Raw genomic sequence first — 14,986 nt, 5'->3', positions numbered from 1 at the left:
GAGAGGAGAGGAGAGGGAGAGGAGAGAGAGAGGAGAGGAGAGGAAGAGGAGAGGAGAGGGAGAGGAGAGGGAGAGAAGAAGAGAGGAGAGGGAGAGGAGAGAGAGAGGAGAGAAGAGGAGAGGAGAGGAGAGGGAGAGGAGAGAGAGAGAGGAGAGGAGAGGAAAGGGAGAGGAGAGAGAGAGGAGAGGAGAGGAGAGGGAGAGGAGAGAGAGAGGAGAGGAGAGGGAGGGGAGAGGAGAGGGAGAGGAGAGAGAGAAGAGAAGAGAGAGAGAGGAGAGGAGAGAGAGAGGAGAGGAGAGGAGAGGATGGGAGGAGAGGGGAGGGGAGAGGGAAGAGCGAGAGGAGAGGATAGAGAGGAGAGCGAGAGGAGAGGAGAGCGAGAGGAGAGGAGAGGGAGAGGAGAGTGAGAGGAGAGGAGAGGCCAGGCACCCTTGAGTGGAGGGAATCCTGCAGCTCGGGGCTCCTCCCACCTTGTGGCCTTAAGGCAGAGGAGCCCTCCCTGCAGGCCAGGCCCTGAGCTGCCAGTGTCCATGCAGCTTTTAGAAGCAGGATGGACGAGCAGCCCCTGCACATACATACTCTGGCACCCATGGCCCTGTCATAGCACAGCTCCTCAGTCACCTCTGTGTAGTCTCAGCAGCTGCTCCAACCTCTTGGGGTCTTGTTCCTTTGTCTGCTCCGTGAACATAATGACATCACGGATTCTGTAGGCGGCTGGAAGAAGGAAGTGAGTTCGCAGAACATGCTGAATCCTGGGCCCAGCTCCCTGTCTGTGCTCATGAATGTTAGATGTTCTAATTGTTGATTTATTTCGTTCTCACAATAATCCTGCCCAGGTAACACAATTGATATCACCAGCATTTTATAGATGAGGAAATAGAAACTGAGAAGGCGGGGAAACTTTCTCGTGACTCTCAGGTGTAGACCTGGGCTCTGACCAGAGGACTGTGACTCCAGCCCCCTTCCTCTTTGCTGGAAAATCTTCCAATGAGTGTGTTCACCAGGCTGCAGCCTCAGGATGGGGTTTGGAGGGTAGATGAGCCCCTGCAGGGGACCCAGCCTGGCCGTCCAGAGGTAGAGATGCCAGGACCCTCTACCATGTTAGATCTTGCCTGGCTTCTCACCCGGGAAGGAAAGTGTTTCTAGAAAGAACTCAGAATACAGTAGTCTTCTTGTAGGACTCACTGTAGGAGCCCCCTTTGCAGAAGTGGCCAGGGCTGCACTTGACTTCCATGGGCTCCTCCCTCCATTACCAAAAAAAAAAAAATTAGAGCCGGGCACGGTGGCTCATGCCTGTAATCCCAACACTTTGGGAGACCGAGGCAGGCAGATCACAAGGTCAGGAGTTTGAGACCAGCCTGGGCAACATGGTGAAACCCCGTCTTTACTGAAAATACAATTAGCCAGGTGTGGTGGTACGCACCTGTAGTCCCGGCTGAGGCAGGAGAGTCACTTGAACCCAGGAGGTGGTGGAGGTTGCAGTGAACTGAGATCATACTACGGCACTCCAGCCTGGGCAACAGAGTGAGACTCTGTCTCAAAAAAAAAAAATTTTTTTTAAATTAAAGTATGTTTTATGGTCATGTTGGTATCAAGATGAATATTATAATTCTCGGTGAATTAAAAATTAAAGATTATTTTTGAGATGGGGTCTTGTTATGTTGCCCAGGCTGGCCAGGCTCAAGCGATCCTCTGGCCTCAGCCTCCTGAGTAGCTGGAATCGCAGGTGCCCAGCTTTGAATTAAAACCCAAAACATTCTCAGATACTAAAAGTTCATGTTTTATCTTCCGATTATAAGAGACATTATTGCATTTTCATGGGCCCTGCATCCCAGCATGGGGAGTGAATGATGAATGATGGTCTTCCCCCGCCCCCACTGTTAGAACAAGTTTCCTACAGCAAACAGCCTCTCCACTTATGTTGGAAGTACAGTTATTCACTCAACAAACATTTGCATGCCCCTATAGTGAGCCAAGGACTGTTCTAGGCACCAGGGGTACAGCCTGAACAAAAGGAAGATTTGGCTGTTGTGTTGCTCATATTCTTCTAGGAGGAGGCCCACCAGTAACGAGAGACCATGTACTGAAGGGCAGGGGTGAAGCCATGCAGATGAGGTCTGAGGCTCTGAGTATGGTTCAGAAGGGCTTCCTGCTGCTCTACAAACCAACACGCCCATTTTCCTTGTGCCGTCTTCCACCCGCAAAGCCTACTGCAGAGAGATGAAGACTGATTTGGGCTGGGGAGACTCTCATCCTTGCAGACATGGAAGCAGCAGGTCATTTGTCCCAAGAAAGGGACTGCACCCTTTTGTCCTGGTTCATGGTGTACCCCTTCTCTTCCTTGTTTGCAGAAGAAATCACTCGAGACTCAGGAGGGCCACGTCAATCAGCCCTGCCTCTCAGCTCCAAGAAGATGACCAGGGAGGCCTTGTCTGCCTCATATACTCCCTCGTTGGGGACCCATTTCTCCAGCTCCTGTGAGCGCTGGCTCTCCATCCCCTGAGCTCCAAGGCCATAGGGCACCTTCTCTCCCTCCTGCACCCCATCTTTGCTTCCTGCAGTTGCCTGGGGGTCAGGAGCATGTGCATTTTGGCTATCTGCATGCAGAGAACCCCGAGCGTCTCTCCTGTGACACACGAGAGCACGTGTCTCGCTTCATGCTCATTCCAGATTGAATTGGATGGGATTGCAGAGCATTTAAAGGATTGAAGGGCATGTGCTGTCCAAGTGTGACGCTCAGCTGTGGCAGCTGAGGAAGGAGCCAGGAGGTGAGCCACTCGCCTGCGGCGGCTGCAGAAACTAAGCCCCACAAAGCCAAGGCTGGTGAGCGATGCCGCCCACAGTGCAGCTGGCTCCAAGGTGCCTTCGCTCCATGCGATTGCTTCACATCCTGTTTGTCCAGAAGCCGGAGAGGGAGAGGAAAGAAAAGGCCTGATGACCCAGTGGCTGGGATCGGTCCTTCCAGGGCTGGGACGGCAGGGATGGGGAGGGCGGAATTGGGTAACTGGGGCCAGGCAGATGTCACAAGTGTTAAACTAAGTTCTCACTTGTCACTTGGGCCTTGGTCCATCGAGAGAAGTGACTGGAGTGAATGTGTTTTTCACAATTAATGAGAAACATTCTTGTGGTGTGGGCCTTGGAGGGGTAGCCTATAGCCCTGGGCCTGGAAAACAAAGAAGCCACAAGGAAACCCAGATGCCACCCCTGTGCAGTGTGGGTGGGCTGCATCCCCTCCTTTACCAAGGGGCCCCACTGTGCTCCCTGCCTGCTCTCCAGGGTCTTTCTGCAGAGCTCGCTGGGTTCCTCAGGCTGGCCACACCGATTTTGCTCAGGTCGCCTGGGGTTTGCCAGTGGTGCTGGGATGCACTGGCTGGGCCCTGTCCTCAGCTCACTCTGAGTCCTGCCTCCGCCCGGCTCCTCTTGGAAGGTCTTTCCCTCTATTCCTCAGTGAATCCCTCCTACCTTTGGAGTCCCCGTAGGTCACCTATGTCCATGCCTGGGCAGGCTCTCTTGAGTTTTGGGGGATCCTTTTCCCTGCCATCACCTGGACTGATTGGCAGATGGTGCAGGGGTCAAGCTCGCAGGCTCCAGTTGGCTGGGCCAGGGTGTGGACTCCATCTCTGCACTCCCTAGCATTGGGTCCCTGGTGGGTGACTTTGCGCCTGTGACCTTGCTTTCCTCCTTTGTAAATGTGGGGTTACGATTCTACCTTGAGAGTTTCCAGCGAGTAGCGATGCATGGAACGGGCTCAGCACGGTGCTTGGCACACATTGGTGGGCTTTCATTTTTGTTGAGAAGCAACGATGGAATCAGCTGTACCCAGAATACTTATACTAGCGAATAATTGAAGATAATGATGTCTTATCTCATGAGGATATTGATGGTTTTCCCTACAAGTCTGGAAGTAATTGGATCTAGGGTTGGTTAGAGTCATGGTCAGCCAAGGTTTTCAGTAAAGTACCAGAGAGTAGATATTTTAGGCTTTGAGGGTCAGATGTTTGTTTTTGCCTGCTGTTTAGTGTGACAGTAGCCACAGGTCATGTGTTCCTGACTGTGCATCGACTGTGTTCCAATAAAACTTTATTTGCAAGAACAGGCAGTGGGCTGGATATGGCCTGCAGGCTGTAGTTTGTTGACCCCTGGGCTAGAGTATCAATAGGCTCAAGGCTTTTTTCCTTCCGGCCCCCTCACCTTGACAGCGTTGACATTTTGTCCTGAGGCTCTCTCATCATGGTTGGCAACGTGGCTGCCTCCATGTCCCCAAGCATGGAAGGAAAATGCAGTGGGCAAGAAGGAAGAATGTTTATCTCATCATGTGCCTGCCTTTTTTGGGAAGAAGACACTTCTGAGAAGCCTGCAGTATCCATCCCCAGCAGGAGCTGCAGGGGAGGCTGGAAAGGGTCTAATGTGCAACCTTCATGGATGGAGGAAGGCCAGGCACGAGGGGGCCGCGCATGACTGTGGGGTCCACACCAGCCACTTCTGCCTCACCTGCCTGGTGAGGGTTGGGTGAGGATGGTTTGGGCCTCCTCCATTCTGCTCTGGACCATTGGAGCAAAGGTGTGGTCAGACAGCTTTCCTGGCCTCTTCAGACAATAGTAGCTGTGATGCTTTGTGAACAGATGGCGCCTACAGTGTGCAAAGGGCTGAAGTTTTGGCAATGTGAAGGACTCAATTTCTGCTTTATGTTGGAAAAATGCCAAGGTAAGTTCACCCCAAAACCTGTACACTGTGTCTGTCATTATATGCATAATCACCAAAGCTGGAACCACCAGATGGATGGATAAAAATTGTGCTACTTACATACAGCAAAAAAAAAAAGAATGAACTGTTGAAACACGCAGCTACGTGGATGATCTCAAAGGCATTGTACAGGTTGGAATGAGCCAGTGCCAAAGAGTGGCATTGGTATGAAATATCTAGAAAATGCAGTCATGGGGATGTGAGTGGGTCCGTGTTTGCCAGAGGCTGGCGGTGGGGGCCACGTGACTACAAAGCGGAGTTTCTCAGCCTTGGCACTACTGGGTAATTCTCAGTTGTGGGGCCGTCCTGTGCATCCTGGGATGTTAACAGCTTCCCTGGCCTCCACCCACTCAATGCCAGTAGCAACTACTCAGTTACAACTACCAAAAATGTCTCCAACATTGCCACATGTCCCTTGGGGAGCAGCATCACCCCAGTTGGGAGCCACTGAGCTAAAAGGCAGCTTGGAGAGTTCTTTGTGGCGTGGAGCTGTTCTGTATCCCCATTGAAGCTGGGTACCGGCATCTATACACGCGCTAGCACTTACAGATGGGCATACCAAAAGGGGTCGATTTTACTGTATGGTAACTTAAAAACTAAGACTTCAAAAAGCAACAAAACACACCACAGAGAGACAAGCACTGAGTCCCAGTGAAGAAACCAGCCAAGCCATGGCCTCTGGGCCCCTCTACCTGCCTCTCAGGTAGGCCAGACCTCTTTCCCACCCGGCTGCTGCAGGCTGCAGAGGGCTCAGATGCCATTACCCCGCAGGAAAGCCTTTCTGTCCCAGCCTTAAGGAGAATATCTTGGCAGATAGAATACAAGATGCCCAGTTAAACTTGAATTTCAGATGAACAACAAAGAATCACTTAGTTCAGCATGTCCCCCATGTTGCAAACATTATGTGTTTATCTGAAATTCAAATTCGATCAGGCACCCTGTGTGTTTTTTTTGTTTTTTGTTTTTTTGTTTTTTTGCAATATCTGCTATTCTTGGGCAAAACCTCTCAAACCTCTGCTAAAATATGTTTTCCAACTTTCTCAAACATACAGATTTTATGGTTAAAATATGATGCACGTCCTGCCTCCCTGCCTACATCAGTTTGTTCACCCACCTCACCCCTATGCCTTACAGATGCGGGCTGGCTCCCTAGCCAGTGTGACTTGTCCAGGACATTTAAATACAAATAATCAAAGTAAATAGTTACACGCACTGACTAAATCTGATATTTTGTAATATAAAATGAAAAGAAATTGTTCTCCTGCAAAATAACCTTTCTCAGCCCTTCCTGGGGTATTAGAACAAAGTAGATGTTACATATGCAAACACCTACGTTAGTATGTGCTTTATATATATATAATATATTAATATGTCTTCTATAATATATTATGTATAATAGTATATATTATATATAAGTATATATTATATATAATATATAATACATATAGCATATATAATATATATTACTATAACTTTATAATATAAATAATATATAATAAATATATAAAATTTATATAAATAATATATAAATTTATAAATATTATAAATATATAATATACCATATGTACCATATTATATATGGTATATACTATGATATATATACTATATATAATATACATTTTTATATCATAGTATATTTTATATGTATATATTTTTTAGGTGGAGTCTCACTGTGTCACCCAGGCTGGAGCACAGTGGCACGATCTCCAGCTCACTGCAACCTCTGCCTCCTAGGTTCAAGCGATTCTTGTGCCTCAGCCTCCTAAGTAGCTGGGATTACAGGCATGCACCATGACGCCTGGCTAATTTTTTTTTGTATTTTTAGCAGAGATGGGATTTCTCCGTGTTGGCCAGGCTGGTCTCAAACTCCTGACCTCAAGTGATCCACCTGCCTCAGCCTCCCAAAGTGCTCCCAAAGTGTGAGCCACCACACCCGGCCTACATTTCTTTCTTCCTAGGTGTAATCAGGCTAATTTGCATGCAGCTCCCCATGGGAGGGAACTTTCCCTCTTTTGGCCCCACCAGAGCCTGGGCCTGTCTTGCCGCTGGAGCACCCCAGAGCACAGGGTAGTGCTGGGCTCAGTACCCGAGGCATGAACACGTGTTCGGTAAATGAATCTTCAGGCACTGGTTGCTGCTTCATGATGTACCTTCTACGTTCATTAATCTCATCTTGATAAAGCACTACATTCCCTCTCGGGTTTTGTAGGTCGGACTCCGCTGCGATGACTCACCTTTACACACCTTCCTTTCTTGGCTTGTTTAGGGAGTGTGTTTGTACAGCCACGGCTCTTGACCAGGGACGGTTTTCCTCCCAGGGGACATGTAGCAATGTCTGGAGACATTTTTGGTTGTCATGAAATGGAGAGGTGCCGATGGCATTAGTGAGAAGAGGCCAAGGGTGCTGCTAAACATCCCACCATGCATGAGGCAGCCCCGATGCCCACTGTGCCCGAGTGGGCAGGCCCACCATGCTGGCTGTGGCCTGTCTGGTGAGCAAGCTTTGGAGCCAGCATTAAAGCTGGCTTCTGTGTAGGAGCAGTGGATGAAGGAGACCATCCTTTCCCTGAGGTGTTGAGCTTGGAGGAGGAGGAGGGTAGTATGTGTGAGGGTCCCAGGGAGGCCGGCCCTGAGCATGGTGGGGCCTGGAGGAGGGGCGGGCAGGAGGGGACGTGCTTCTGGACCACCACTCTCTCTACCAGCCCTGTTGGTTCCCCACATGGCATTCAGAATGGGTCTCCCACCACAGAACCCTGGCCACATCGCCCCCTGCCCAAATCCCTCGCTGGGTTGGGACACCCTGCATGACCCAGCCCCTACCCACCTCGGCCTCACCCCCTCGGGCTCCTTGCTCCTTCTCTCCCGCCTCACCCCTTCGGCCTCCTTGGTCACTCTCTCCGGCCTCACCCCCTCGGGCTCCTCACTCACTCTCTCCAGCCTCTCCCTCTCTGGTTCCTTGCTCACTCTCTCCGGCCTCACACTCTCTGGATCCTGGCTCACTCTCTCCGGCCTCGCTGGCCTCCTCACTGTGCTGAAACACACTGTGTTTCTCATGAACCTGGCATGTGCCATTCCCTCTGCCAGGAATATTCCCTCCCCAGGCCTCCCACGGCTCACTCCGCCCTGTGCTCCAGGTGCCTCCCAGACACCTTCCCCACTGTGCCCCACTGTCGTGTCCCTGCTACCCTGTCTTGGGTCCTTCCTAGTGCTTGCCACCATCAGACACAGCACTCTACACCCCTGAGCCGATCTCCCTCTCCAGTCAGCTCCCTGGGTGGTCGCGTTCTCGTTCACTGATGTGCCCCAGCCCCTGGCACATAGTAGGTGCTCAAGAAATAGTTGCTGAATGAATCAATGAAAAAACAAGTTAGTTGTTCAAGCCTGGGACACAGAACCTGCATTAGGAGAAGAGGACGAGGCAAAGGATGCTTCTATCTCAGCGTTTCCAGATGCGAAGCTCCTCTGTGGCCTCCAGGGAGGAGGTCAGTGCGTGTTTCATTGACGTGGAAATATGTCTGCAATATATTACGTAAAGGGCAGAGTTATATGAAACAGGATTGACGGTGCAATCCCAATCACGTGGAATCGCACCCTGTGTCTGCGTCACGCGTGTGAGACGGGGCAAGCCTCACGGGTGCGGGTGAAATTAGAAGGGCCCTGTGCTGGGTTTGCTTCTGCTGTCCCTACGTTGAAATGATGAATCACTTTTGAGCAAGAAGTCCTGTGTTTTCATTTTGCACTGGGCCTGGCAAATTGTATAGCTGGTGCTGGCGCCTGGAGATGGATGGGAGGTCACTGCCCGCACATGGGCTCTGAGCAAGACGTTCCAGGGCCTATGTTCTTCTCTGTGATTTCCTCTGTTTGCAGTCATCAGGTATTGTTTTCAGAGCCCCCTGTACCCCAAGAAAAAGTCAGATAACTGAGTTTAGAGTATTTCAGTCCAATTTCTTCCAAATGACTATAGTCAGGCATTTGACATTTCAAGGAATACCAGGGACAAAAAGACCTAGCTGTTGGGAGAAGCTGTCCCCTCCCCACCCCTGGGGTGTTGACCTCCAGGCTCATGTGTAGGCCCCATGCCCTTCTGGGGAGCCTTGATCCTAGTTGAGTACCAACTGTATACCCAGACGGAAGGGAGGCCTTGGGTGTGTTTGCAGCACGAGGGCTTGTAGCCGTCATGGCAGAGAATGCAGGCTTTGGTTTTGACAGACCAGGGTTCGAATCTTGGCCTTGCCATGGACCAGCTCAAAAGTCTTCCTCACTCAGTCTTGCTCCTCCTTTGCAAAGTGAGCTTGCGGCATCTGCCCTAGGGCTGTGTTGAGGATGGGGTGGGCCGTGAGCTCCCAGTCTGCTGTTGGTGAGGCAGGCATTTATTCATTGAGTATATAGCCAGACTGTGCGGTAGGCATCCTTACAGTTATTCATAAAAACTGTCCCTCTAAGGCACAGTGAGTGGGTCATTCCCACCCCTGTTTTGCTTTTCGGCTTTTTAAAAATGTGAGATCTAATTTTCCTAACATAAAACTCACCATTTCAAAGTGTACAATTCAGTTATTTATTTTTAGTATATTCTCATTGTTGTGCAGCCATCTCATTGTCTAATTCTAGTACGTTTCCATCACTCCCGCCGAAATATCCCTTAACAGCCACTCCCTGCTACCCCAACCCCTAGCTCTAGGCAACCAGTCAGCTACTTTCTACTTCTATGGATTTACCCGTTCCCGACATATCACAGAAATGCGATCATTCAATGTGTGGCTTTTGCATCTGGCTTCTTCCGTTTGGTGTAACGAGTTTAAGGTTTGTCCGTGTTGTAGCATGGATCAGAAAATGACTCCTTTTTATGGCAAACAATATTCCACTGTATGGATACACCGTATTTTGTTTATCCCTTCATTAGTTAATGGACATTGAGTTGTTTCCACTTTTTGGCCACCATAAATAATGCTGCCACCAACTCTCGTGTACAAGTTTTTCGTGTGAACCTGTGTTTTCAGTTCTCGTGGGTACACACCTAGGAGTGGAATTGTTGGGTCACGTGAAGACTACATATTAAACCCTTTTTAGGAATTGCCAGTGTATTTTCTGTATCCCTCTGTTGTTGTTGTTGAAGGTGAATAAGTGTCTGCCGTGGTGTTGTTCAGCCTTTAGGTTAAAATCCTGAACCCTTTCCCAAACTCGGTGACAGAGGGGAAGATTCCATACCTGCCCTCAGAGCACCTGTTCCATGTCAGGTCCCAGATGGCTGGCACCATGCTCCCTGTCCCCAAGTCTCTAGGAAAGGGACAAGAATAACCCAAAATACCAGTTCAGACTAAGCAGTCAAAGGGTTTTTCATCTTAGTGGCTGGGGTGAGAATGCGGGCTTCAGGGCTGACTTGATCCAGTGACTTAGCAATGTCGGGAGAGACCCGGTCTCTCTGCTCTGCCTTCTACCAGTGTGGCCTCTTTGGAAACATGGTCACCTGTGATTGCCAGATGGTGGCCGTTTCTGTGGCTGCATCCATCCCTCCTCCCTCAATCCTGTTGAGAGAGAGAGAGGGGGCAGGGGGAGGGGGCGGGGGGCTTCCTTCTGGACACCAGAGTGGGAGGCTTCTTTTCCAGAAACCTCCAGGATACCTCTCCTTCATTTATTGGCCAAAATGGGTCATGTGCTCATCCCTGAACTAATCACTGTAGCCAGAGGATTAGCTGCCTTTTATTAAACCACAGGCCCCGCCTCTAAGGCCAGCGTGGAGGCTGTGTAAGCCACAACAGCCTCAATGAAAATCCGATTGGCTACCAAGGAAAGCGGGGGCAGATGTGTCTCATGGCATCATCCCCATTTTACAGATGAGGAAATTCAGGCCCCAGCATACAACTTGCCTCTCAGCCCGCATAGGCTGGTTAGTGGCAGACGTGGGTTTAAACACCCTTGAGACCCACTTCTTGCCCCTCTGTCCTGACACTTCTCAGCTGAGGCTGTGGCTCCCTGGATGTGGCTGTCCTGACAGCTGCCCAAAGCAAGCCAGACGCCTCTGCTCAGAGGCGCGGAGAGCTTTGGCAGCGTGTGGATTTAAGGTATCTGGAACAGCATCAGCTTTTCAGGCCAGGCATTTTTATTTTGCCCTAAAAGCCTTCTAGGGGGGAAACACAATTCCTAGGGGCTCAGCTTTAATGGTTTCTTTTATAGAACCATTCAAATTATAGATGGGTGAACTCGGGGAAACCCCGCTCAAGAATGCAGGGAAGCCGAACGTTAAAGGGGGTTAAGGTAAAATAGTGGCGGGTGGGGGGAAATGTGTTCTTTTAAACATTAGTTGTTAAAAAACCAAAGTGAACCCCCTGGTGCCGATCTGGTCCTGGGAGGCTGGGTTTCTGGACTTCTGGCCCGTCTGGGGGACTCCAGGTGAAGTTAATTCCAGATGTGAACGGGCCCATCACTTGCTGGCCTCTGACCCCTCCCACCCAACTTGGGGGCACCGTATCTGCAGAGGCTCAGCCCCCCAAACTCCCTGTTGTCCTCATCTGGGTTCAGATTCTGATTTGTGGCTTCCAAGCTGGGTATCCCTGGGTGGGTTATTCAGCCTCTCTGAGCTTGTGCTGTCATGTGTGAAATAGGCTTTGTTTCCAGTGGATGCTTTTTTTGTTTTTTGGCTTTGAAATACTCATCACCCAGGCATGGCGTTACATATATATTGCCAATGACCTCATCATCGTCGGCCAATGGAGAGGTAGTGTGTTCTTGGGTCCATCTGCAGAGCACAGGACATGGGGTTTGCTCCTCCACTTTCCTCCCCTGTTTTCCGGGACCCCATACCCTGCTGGTGTCCCCATTCTTCCTGCCCAAGCTTCTTTCAGATCCTTCCTTACCGGGTACTCCTGCACAGTCTCCACTGCATTCTCTTGACCTCTCAGTGGAAGACAGAGGCCACCTAGGCTCAGTGTTCACATTGCTTCTCAGGCTGCACACTTTCCCCAGGCGAGCTCATCCAGTCTTCTGGCTTTAAATCCCATCGCTATGCTGGGGATGCCCAAGCTTACATTACTATCTGGACCACTGCCCTGAGCTAGCATTTATTGAGTACTTAGGGTGTGCAAAGCTCTGCCCCGAGCTAGCATTTATTGAGCACTTAGGGTGCACAAAGCTCTGCCCTGAGCCCCAGCTGTGCATTAAGTGACAGAGGCAGGGCTTTGAACCCAGGCGGTCTGGCCTGGGCCCGGCTGCCCCCCTTACTAGCCCAGAGCTCATCTCTTCCAGTTGATCAATTGATCAAGCCTAGGCCAGACCTCTGCTGCCCACCTGACACCTTCCTTTTGGTGTCAAGTAGGGATTTCAGATAATATCTGCTAAACCAAACTGCATTTTGTCTTCTACCCTCTATTTCCCAGCTTATGCTCCATTGCCTCAGTTTCCCTACCTTGGTAAATAGCCCCTCTCTTCTTCCAGGGGCTTGGGCCAAGAGCATGCCAGTCTCATGAGACTCCCCTTTATCTCACACCTTTTATAATCCCTCCCCAAATTCAGTCCTAAATCTGCCACTTTCCTGGTTTGGAGGCTGTGTTCTCGTTATTTGAGACGTCACCTTTGGGGGAAACTGGATGAAGGGCACTTGGGACCTCCCTGTACATCGTCTTTCAACTTCCTGTGAATCTGTAATCATTTCACAGCAAAAAGTTAAAACCAAAATAAATTCTAAAGGTGGATTTTAAAAATGAACTCTTGAGGATCTGGCCATTTCTCACCAGCCTCCCTCCCCACCACCCTCGGTCCAGTCTCACGTCACCTCTGACCTGAACCATTCTGTTGCCTCCACTTGGTCTCCCTGCTTCCAGGTTGACCCCTGCAGTCGGGTCTCCAGGGGCAGCCTGAGTGACCTTATGAAAACCACTGAAAGTCCTACCCTAGTGGTTCTCACTTCTTGCAGAGTGCCTTGGTGTCCTAACCAGGGCCCTGGATGTGAAGTTCCACTCACTGGGTGGCTTGAAACAACAGGGCTTTATTCTCTCACAGTCTGGAGGCTAGAAGTCCAAAGTCAAGGTGCCACAGGGTTGTCCTCTTACAAAGGCTCTAGGGAGGAATCCCTCCTTGCCTCTTCCAGCTTCAGTGGCTCCTGGCAATCTTTGGTGCTTCATGGCCTCTGTCTTCCCCGGGCTGTTTGCATCTGTGTCTTTATGTGGCCTTCTTATGGGGACACTAGTCACTGGATTAACGCTCATCCTAATCCAGTATGAGCTTATTTTAATTGACCACAGCACATCTGCAAAGACCATGCTTCCAAATGAGGTCACATCCTGAGGTTCTGTGTAGGTGTGAATTTTAGGGGACACCAGCAATGCAGGACACTGGGCTGAGGCAGGTGCTCGTGGGTGTGAATTTTAGGGGACACCAGCAATGCAGGACACTGGGCTGAGGCAGGTGCTCATGGGTGTGAATTTTAGGGGACACCAGCCACGCAGGACACTGGGCTGAGGCAGGTGCTCGTGTTGCCCATAGGACCCAACCTGACTCGTGCCCCTTCTGCCCCTCCCAGTTGTCCCTGCTACTCACCCCTGCCCCTTGAACACACCCTCCTCACTCCCGCCCCCATACATTCACCTCTGCAGTTCCCTCTGCCTGGAATACACTCTTCCCAAACATCCACTGAGCCCCCTCACTCACTGTTACCCAGATCTCTACTGAGATGGCCCCTGTAGTCATTAGGGTTGTTTGCAGTTGCTCCCACCTTCCCTGGCACAGAGCAAGATTGCCCCCCAACTCCCTGATATTAGGCAGATACCATGACCTGCTTTGGCCAATGGAATGTGAGTGGCACTTACGGGGTTCGCTAGCTTGCCACCTTCCGCAGCCCTCAGCCTGGTTCCCCACCCCTTATATTTCCTGCCTGCCTTCCCCACTTGCATGGAAACCCAGAGAACAGGACGTTTTCTTGGCTGCTCTCGCAGTTGTGTTCCAAGTTCCTTAAACAGTACCTGGCCTAGAGTGAGTACTCAATAAATACTTGCTGGATGGAGGAATAAAGAGTTCATGAATGAACCGGGAGGCGTAGCGTCTCTGCAGCCCTGTCCCGCTCGTGGCCCTCCTGTAACTACTCTTCTGTGCACTTGGCTGCTTCCTGTCCAGGGCAGAGCATCAACCCCAAGTTGGCGGGCCTGATTGGGCGGCACGGGCCCCAGAATAAGCAGCCCTTCATGGTGGCTTTCTTCAAGGCCACGGAGGTCCACTTCCGCAGCATCCGGTCCACGGGGAGCAAACAGCGCAGCCAGAACCGCTCCAAGACGCCCAAGAACCAGGAAGCCCTGCGGATGGCCAATGTGGCAGGTACGCCCAGGTAGGGGGGATCACAGACTCACCACAGGAACCCAGCAGGGCCCCAGCAGGACCCAGCAGGGGACTGACTCAGAATCCATTCAGGTGCTCGCCAGATGGCTCAGGAAGAAAATCCTTCCCTACACAGAGCATCTTAATTCTGTAAAAGTAATAAACTAGCTTAAAAATGCAAGTTGCAAAACATTAGTATAATACAATGCCAAGCGTGTAGATATTTAAATAGACAGAACAATGGCAGCGCTTGCAGCTACACAGAGATGAAGGAAGACTCTGAAACATGGATGGGAAGACCCCCGGGGAGCTTACCCCATGGAAGGAGGGGGAGGAAGAAATGGGGAGGTAGAATTTGCTGTTTCTTTATTTCATAAAATGAAACATATTTTAAATTCATGGCAAACTTTAATACTTGATAAATATATATGTATATATGTATATTTGTATGTGTGTGTGTATATATATATATGGTTTTTTGTTTTTTGAGACAAAGTCTTACTCTGTCACCCAGGCTGGAGTGCAGTGGTGCGATCTCAGCTTACTGCAACTTCTGCCTCCCAGGTTCAAGTGATTCTCCAGTCTCAGCCTCCCGAGTAGCTGGGACTATGGGTGTGCGCCACTGTGTCCAGCTAATTTTTGTATTTTTTTAGTAGAGACAGGGTTTCACCATGTTGGCCAGGCTGGTCTCAAACTCCTGACCTCAAGTGATCCACCTGCCTTGGCCTCCCAAAGTGCTGGGATTATAGGTGTGAGCCACTGCACCCGGCCAGGTGGTAGGTGTTTAAAGAATATATGATTTGTGCTACTCAGGAGTCTGAGGCAGGAGAATGGCATGAACCTAGGAGGCGGAGCATGCAGTGAGCCAAGATCGTGCCACTGCACTCCAGCCTGGGCGACAGAGCGAGACTCTGTCTCAAAAAAAAAGAATATATGATTTGC

At 50.4% G+C, this 14,986-nt stretch overlaps 1 protein-coding gene across 1 annotated transcript in view; it reads left to right on the top strand.

Moving 5' to 3' along the window:
* Window positions 1-14,986, top strand: part of BMP7 (bone morphogenetic protein 7) — a 96,081-nt gene that overhangs the window by 66,892 nt on the left and 14,203 nt on the right. The window contains exon 4 of the mRNA XM_003904579.4: window positions 13,847-14,044. Coding sequence (XP_003904628.1) covers window positions 13,847-14,044 — 198 coding nt within the window. The remainder of the gene's footprint in view (window positions 1-13,846; window positions 14,045-14,986) is intronic.

This window comes from Papio anubis, chromosome 16 (genome assembly GCF_008728515.1).
Source record: "Papio anubis isolate 15944 chromosome 16, Panubis1.0, whole genome shotgun sequence".
NCBI classification, from domain to species: domain Eukaryota; kingdom Metazoa; phylum Chordata; class Mammalia; order Primates; family Cercopithecidae; genus Papio; species Papio anubis.
The sequence above is the reverse complement of the archived record's forward strand: the minus strand, read 5'-3'. Positions and strand labels throughout refer to the sequence as shown.